Source organism: Trichechus manatus, unplaced genomic scaffold, assembly GCF_000243295.1.
Source record: "Trichechus manatus latirostris isolate Lorelei unplaced genomic scaffold, TriManLat1.0 scaffold00024, whole genome shotgun sequence".
In the NCBI taxonomy this organism is placed as follows: domain Eukaryota; kingdom Metazoa; phylum Chordata; class Mammalia; order Sirenia; family Trichechidae; genus Trichechus; species Trichechus manatus.
The window spans coordinates 4,313,488-4,320,145 of NW_004443960.1; the positions used below are offsets into that span (position 1 = coordinate 4,313,488).

At 63.3% G+C, this 6,658-nt stretch overlaps 1 protein-coding gene across 1 annotated transcript in view; it reads right to left on the reverse strand.

Annotated features, from left to right (window-relative positions):
- Positions 1–2,376: 2,376 nt before the first annotated feature.
- UBALD1 (UBA like domain containing 1) overlaps positions 2,377–6,658 on the reverse strand; it is a 7,765-nt gene continuing 3,483 nt past the window's right edge. The window contains exons 5-6 of the mRNA XM_012554674.2: positions 3,299–3,361; positions 2,377–2,831 (exon numbers count right to left, since the gene is read on the reverse strand). Coding sequence (XP_012410128.2) covers positions 2,475–2,831; positions 3,299–3,361 — 420 coding nt within the window. The 3' untranslated portion in view covers positions 2,377–2,474. The remainder of the gene's footprint in view (positions 2,832–3,298; positions 3,362–6,658) is intronic.

The window sequence follows — 6,658 nt, forward strand, 5'->3', positions numbered from 1 at the left end:
AACCGGGGTCTACAGCAGTGCTCCACGGGGGCGATCGTTTTCCCGGGGGACACTGGGCAAGGTCTAGGAACATACCTGGTTGTCACACCCGGGGTAGGGGTGCTCCTAGCATCTGGTGGCTGAAGACCAGGGATGTAGTCCCACCACAAAGAATGATCTGGAACAAAGTGTCAACAGTGCCAAGGCTGGGAAGCCCAGGTCTAGGGACCTAAAGTCCCTCCGGCTTTCATGTGACCACCTGAGACCTCCCAGCCCCAGTGGCCCCAGAACCAGAACAAGGCATGGTGGGACAACCTCCCAGCAGGCCAGCACTCAGTCAAGATGTTGTGTGGGATGTTTCTCAGACTTTATGTCCACCTGCATCCCCTGGGGGTTGTGGTACAAGGCAGATCCTGACCCAGTAGCTCCAGGCTGGGCTTCAGATCCTGCACTTTCAGCAGGCCCCGGGGACGCACTGGTCAGTGGCCTCACTGAGCAGTGAGGGTGTGCTCCCTGCTGGTCCGGGGGCCGGCCTGGGTGGGGCCTTGGAGCCCACCGCCCCTGCCAAGACCGCAGGTTCTTGACGGCCACCTCAGTCGTCTCCCCTCAAGGACAGCCAAGGCCCAGCTCACCCCAAACAGCAGATAATTCAAAAACACGTATTTGTCCCTGGAAAGCAGTTTTCCTGCTACTTGAAAGTGGCAGTTTCCAGAGAATTCTCTTGCATCCAAAAGCATGAAGCTGAAGCTGCAGAGTGAAGACTTGGGATGGCTGAGATGGCCTCCCTTCTCGTCTTGCTCCTGGTGTCTTCACACCCTGCCACTCGTGTGACCTGGACGATGTGGCATCACCGAGGCGGAGCTGCCAGAAAGGTGAGTTCAAAGCCAGTGCAGGTCTCTTGACACAAGTGCCAGCTCGCACGGGCCAGCGGTCAGGCTTCAGTGTTGACCCAGAGGGGACAGTCATCTGAGGTAGGCTTCACGACTGCCCAGGTCCCACCTGAGCAGAGATGGGGCGGACGGGGACCAGAACAGGGACAGGAGCCTTGGAAAAGGCTCCCAAGTTGGAGAAGACGACATGGGCACCTGAGCAGAGGGTCCCCCAGGGGAGGGACCAAGCACCAAGGACGCCATCCTAGTGAGGGAAGGATAAGCTGCAGCCCGAGCCCCTCCCAAGCCCAGGCCCCCTCAGAAAGGGTGCCAGGCCAAGGCTGCCTCAGGACCCCCCAGCATGGGCAGCCGGGAGCTGCCCCCAGGCTCCTCCCCTGGACTGAAGTGGGTGCAACCAGGCCCATGGGAGCAGCCTGGAACCCATGTTCTACTGCCCCTGGGCTGCTGGTCTCCTTGCACCCTAACATCTGAGCCCCAAGCTGGCCCTGGCTCAACCTCTGTCCTGCCGGCTAGTCCCCACTGGCCCTCCCAGCCTGCTGCCTCCAGCCACGTCTGCAGGAGGTTGGGCTCAGAGGGTCCAACCTGCAGCACAACCAGAGGGCCTGGGAACAGGAAGGTCCTTATGTGAAACTTGGGCGCTCATAGCTGGGGTCAGGCTCTGTCTATAGGAGGTAGTGTGGGCAGACTGAGGTTAGGATCTGGGAACATGTGCCAGCAACTAGCTCCACGGGAAGAGTTTCCGGGGGCAGTACAATTCCGGAGCATGTTGTGGTTGCAGAGACAGTGACAGACAGGGCAGTGTGGGGCAGGCGGGACCCGGAGGTGGCCCAGCTCTGTGTGGCTGCCCTCCCCAGCACAGGGAGCCACTGGCGGCAGAGCCAAGGCGCAGCAAGACCACAGAGCCTGATGGTGGTTTGCAATTCTTTCTTCTCCGTTGTTAAAAGGGGAAAGGAAACGGGGCTGGGGGACCCCCGGGCTCTGGGGAGGCATGCAGGCAGCCCCAGCAGGCAGGAGCTGGGGTATGGGTGGGAGAGTCCTGGAGTTTCCCACAATCCTCTTCTCTGCAGAGAACAGCAGTGGCAGCTGACTGAGGGGTAGGGATGAGGCGGGGCGCTGGGGAGGGGGCAGCGGGCATGGGGTTCACTCTAACATGCAAAGTCCAGCTGCCCCGTGAACAGGTTGCTTTTGGAAACCAATATACATATAAATACAGACACAGCCACACGCACACACGCGGACACGACCCTGCGGTCCCGGGAACTCAGAGTCAGGAGCTGGCAAGTTCTCCACCGTCGACGTTCTCTGCGGTGCCCTGGGTCGGGCAGCCTTTGCAGGGAGGCTGTCTGGTCTCTGAGAAGTTCTGTCCACCAGGCTCCCCGACGGCTTCGCACCAGACCCAGGCGACCAGGGACTGCCCGCTGGCTCCCAAGTGCCACGCCTGTGGCTGGGCACGTGGGCGTGGGATGCAGCCCCTGCCTGGCCAGTGTCTCTCCCGTCCAGGGCTCCGGGGAACGACGGGGTGCAGGAGGGGTATGGGGGCCCGTGGAGATGTCCTCTCCCCCCACCCACGGGGCCCTGGCCTCTGGGAGGGGGGAGGGGCCTCCCTTATCTCTCTGCCTCCATGGCAGGGTGGGCCCTCGGTTCCGAGGCAGCCTGCTGGGGGGCCAGGGGTGGCCAGTCTGAAGTCGGGGAGGGGGGTGCTGGAGTCCACAGGGGCAGCTGCTGCGGCTGGTGGTGCTGTGTGCCCCCTGGGGGCGAGGCCGCAGTCGGCCAGCTGGGCGCCGCGAAGTTGCCGGCCGCGGTGGTGTGGGGGAAGTGTGGCGGGGGCGACGTGGCCCCTGTGGCCATTGGGCTGCCACTGCCCCCACCGTGGAAGCTCTCGGAGGCCTTGAGACGGGAGAACATGGTAAGGGCGTCAGGGAAGTTGGGGGGCGTGGCGGGGGTGTTGGCGGGAGTGCACATCTGTGTGGGGAGAGAAAGAAGGCAGAGGTGAGGCTCCCTTTTCTGGGAGGCCCGCTAGGCCTTCTGCTGTCTCCTAAGGAGGACCAAGCCCAGCCCACGGTCAGGAAGCTTTTGGTTCCTGTCCCCAGATGCTACCCAAGCACGCACCCACCCCCCCAACAGCCTGTCCCTCCAGGGGCTCCCAGAGTGGAGCCACCCAGACATGGGCCAACCCAGCCTGAGGGGCATCACCCGCCCACTTCACAGCCACCTCCAGTGAGGCTGGTGCTTGCCAGCCCTGGAGAGTGGCAGGGTGGGGCTGGAGCCAGGCGCCCACTGGGGCCACTGCCCCTGCTCTCAGGTCTCCAAGGAGCCCATGGGGCCAGTCCCAGTACCTGCCCTCCTCCCAGGAAGGGGCCCACCTGTAGCTCCCGCCCTGTTCCCACCCAGAACCGCAGTGCTGCCCCAGGGGCTCTGGGGTCACTTACCATCTGGTGGTGGTGGTGGCTGTAGGGGATGTTGGTCTCCTGGAAAAAGGCGCTGAGGGCCGTCTGCGGGAAGAAAGGCCCACACTCACCTCCAGGATCCTTCCCAGGCGGTGCACCAGGAGCCCCACTGAGCCCAATCTCTGAGGACCCTCGAAACACTGCGGCCACCTGCCTCTAGCTCAGAGTCCTTCCTTTGCATGTACCTGGGGTCCTCAGCCATCACCATGACTCAGAGGTACCAAGCAACACCCCCCATCTCATGGGGAAAGAAGATTCTCTGAAGGCGTATGACTCCCTGCCCATGGCCTCAGGGATCCTGAGTGCTGGCCAGACCCAGGCCTTTGGTTCAGGAGGCTCTAGCCCAGCTGACCCCTCCCGTCTGGGCCTCAGCTTCCCGATCTGAGCCAGCACGGACAGCAACACGTGCCTCCAGGACTGAGCCGCCATGGGGTTTATGACAGGTGACCACTGATGACCACTAATCACAGCCACACTGGCCAGACCCGGGACACCCTGCCTGTCCCCCTGCACACCACTGCCGCCTGGAGCTTGGCCCCACAGGGTTCACCAAGGTGAGAGCATGTGCCACCGTCAGCATCGACCCCGGCAGGTAGGGATGGCGCTGCCTGTTTCTGAGTCTGGGAAGCTGAGGGAAAAGTGACTTGCACAAGGCCACTCACTGGCCAGTAAGAGGCAGAGGTGGGTTTGAACCCTGACTGACTCCGGGCAGCCTTCAGAACAGGCCATGGGGGAACGAAGAAGGGGGCTCGCCAGCCATTCTGGGTGTCCGGCTCAGATATGGGGCCCTGGGTGGCTAGAGTGCAGACAGGCTCCAGGGCGCCTCGCGAGGGGCCCCTGCGGGCGGCACTGGGTGATGAGTCCCGCTCAGCCACCACAGGAGGGGTGTCGGAGGGAAATAAGGGAACCAGCTGCTCTTGCGAAAGTGCCTGGTAAGGAAGCTGTGAAGTGTGTGAAGGGTCCACCAGGCACACAGCCAAGTCTCGGGGCCCAGCCCTGGAGTCGGAGCCGCCAGCCCCAGCCAGCCCCACCGCTCTGCCTGCCATCACACCCAGCGGGCTCACCCCACAGCTCCTCCCAGCCCAGCACACCCTGATCCAGCCAGGCTCCCAGGGCCTGCCCTCGGGGGCTTTCTTAAAGTAAACGCACAGAAGAGTTACTCTGGAACTTCCTGCTGGAGACGGTCTACCCTGTGTCCCTAAATGGGGGTGTAGGAGCTCCAGGCTGGGGGCTGGTCTCTAAGCACCCCAGTTACGCCAATACCCCTAGACACTTGCTCAAAGCCAGCTTCACTCTCAGGGGACACCCGGCCCCTCCTCCCCCAGCAGCAGCCCCAAAGGTCCCAGTGTGTGTGGATTCCATTGGGAATTGTCTCCTCGTGTGTGCCTCAAAACCCCAGCCATTACAGCGCAGCGGGTCAGCTCACTTCGGAGCCCCCCCCCCCCCCCCCCCCCGCCACCAGCCTCCTGCCCGCATTAGCACCTAAATCACAGAGAAGATGACCCAGAAACACCACCTCCGCTAGGTCTGCATCTGCTGCCAGCCCCAGTGGAGGGCCGGGGGGAGGGGTCAGCCATGGGAATCCCCCACTCACTCCCACCCAGAGGCCCAAGATTTGGGGGTTCACAGCCACTTTCGCCTTATTGAGCCTCCCCCATACCCCTTATTTTACAGATGGGGAAACAGACCCCCACAGAGCCCAGGGCACAGGGCTCCTCCAGGCCCCTGGGGTCAGCAGAGCACTACCCCTCCTCCAACAGCTTTTCCCAGACAGTTCAATCCTCAAAGCCACATCACCAGTTCCTGGGACCAAGCAGCACCCACCTGTGCCACCTGGGTGGCCATCTCCTGCCCGGCTGCGGGGGCTGGACTGGTCCCAACAGGCAGGTGTCCACCTCTGAGGACAGCTGCCTGACCGGCCCCCGGCAGGGAGGAAGCTGTGTATGCAGATACTAACTGCCATGAATGTGGTTTTGCAAGGTTTTGCCACATGCAGCCCTTGATTAGGGTGTCTGTTGTCAGAGAGGTGGGGAGCAGGGAGCTTCCTGGAGGGTCGGCTGCCGGCCTGGGGGGTGGGGAAGACAGCTGGCCTTTCACTCCTTAGAGGCCGCTCACATCCCCCAGGTAGAGATATGGAAACTGAGGGCAGAGGGAAGAGGGAGCCTGCCCAGAGAGGCAGAGGAGCGCTGTCTCTGGGTGTGAAGACACACAGGGTCAGGGGCCCCAGGTATCTGGGAGGGGGAGGGAAGGAAGGATTCATCCCAGCCGAGTGGACTAACCACTGTTTTCCCCATCTTTCCAAACCTTAGGGCAGGAAATTCAATATTGTTGCAGCCTCCAAAACGATGACCAGGGCCCCTGGCTCCTGCAGCTGCCTGAGGAAAATGGTCTCTCCAGGCCAAACACCCTCCCTGGGGCAGCCCTGGCTGGCTGTGAGCCTACACACCACCCTGGGGTTATTTCTTGAGTTAAGGACGGCCGAGTGGCCTCTTGGCAGCAGAAGCCGTGGGCACTAGGACCCCATGGGCCAGCAGCGGTCTGGGGGTGGGGTGGCCCCGGACTAGGGGAAACAGCCTCCCTCCTGCCAAGCTGGCCTGAAAGCTACTGACCCTTGTACATCATTCAGGTGCACCCCTGCAGATACGCGACTCCTCTGCCAGGGGAGGGCACATAGACACGCAGACTCCCCCAACCAGGGCATCCGGTCACTGGGGTGTGAGACTCCAACACACCATCCTTACACTCGGCGCTGCGTGGACACATCTCACATCTACTGGGTATGACCACAACTGCAGAACCAACCAAGACGCCCGTGTACACACCGAGTACACACGCATCCTGTACCGCCGGGCGCAAAGCGTGTTTACACACATGCCGGCGTTTCCCCTCCCCCGTCCCCCCGACACGAGCACACGGACGTGTGGAGCGGTGCGTAAATACAAATACACATGTTCGTACGCATACGCCGGAGCAGGGACCCGCGGACCACGCACTGGGGCGGCTCCGCCGGCGGGGCCAGGGCTCGCCCTTAGCCCGCCCGGCAGCCCTCGGGTTGGGGACTCGGGCTCCGCTCGGCCGAGGCCCGGGGCATCCTCCTTCCGGCCGCCCGCCTACTATCCGCCCGGGCCGCCGCCCCGCCCTCCGGCCGTTACCCGAACGAAAGGGGGGGTCCCCGATCCCCGCTTGGGGACTTGGGCGCGAGGACTCACGGCCCAGATTGGGGGGGTCTCCCCTGCAGCCCACCCCCGCCGCGGCGCTTTCGAGGGAGGCGGCGGCCGCGTAGACGCGTCCCCGCGGGGCTCGGGGCTGACAGCCGCCCTCGCGGGTGCGCGTTACGGTCCG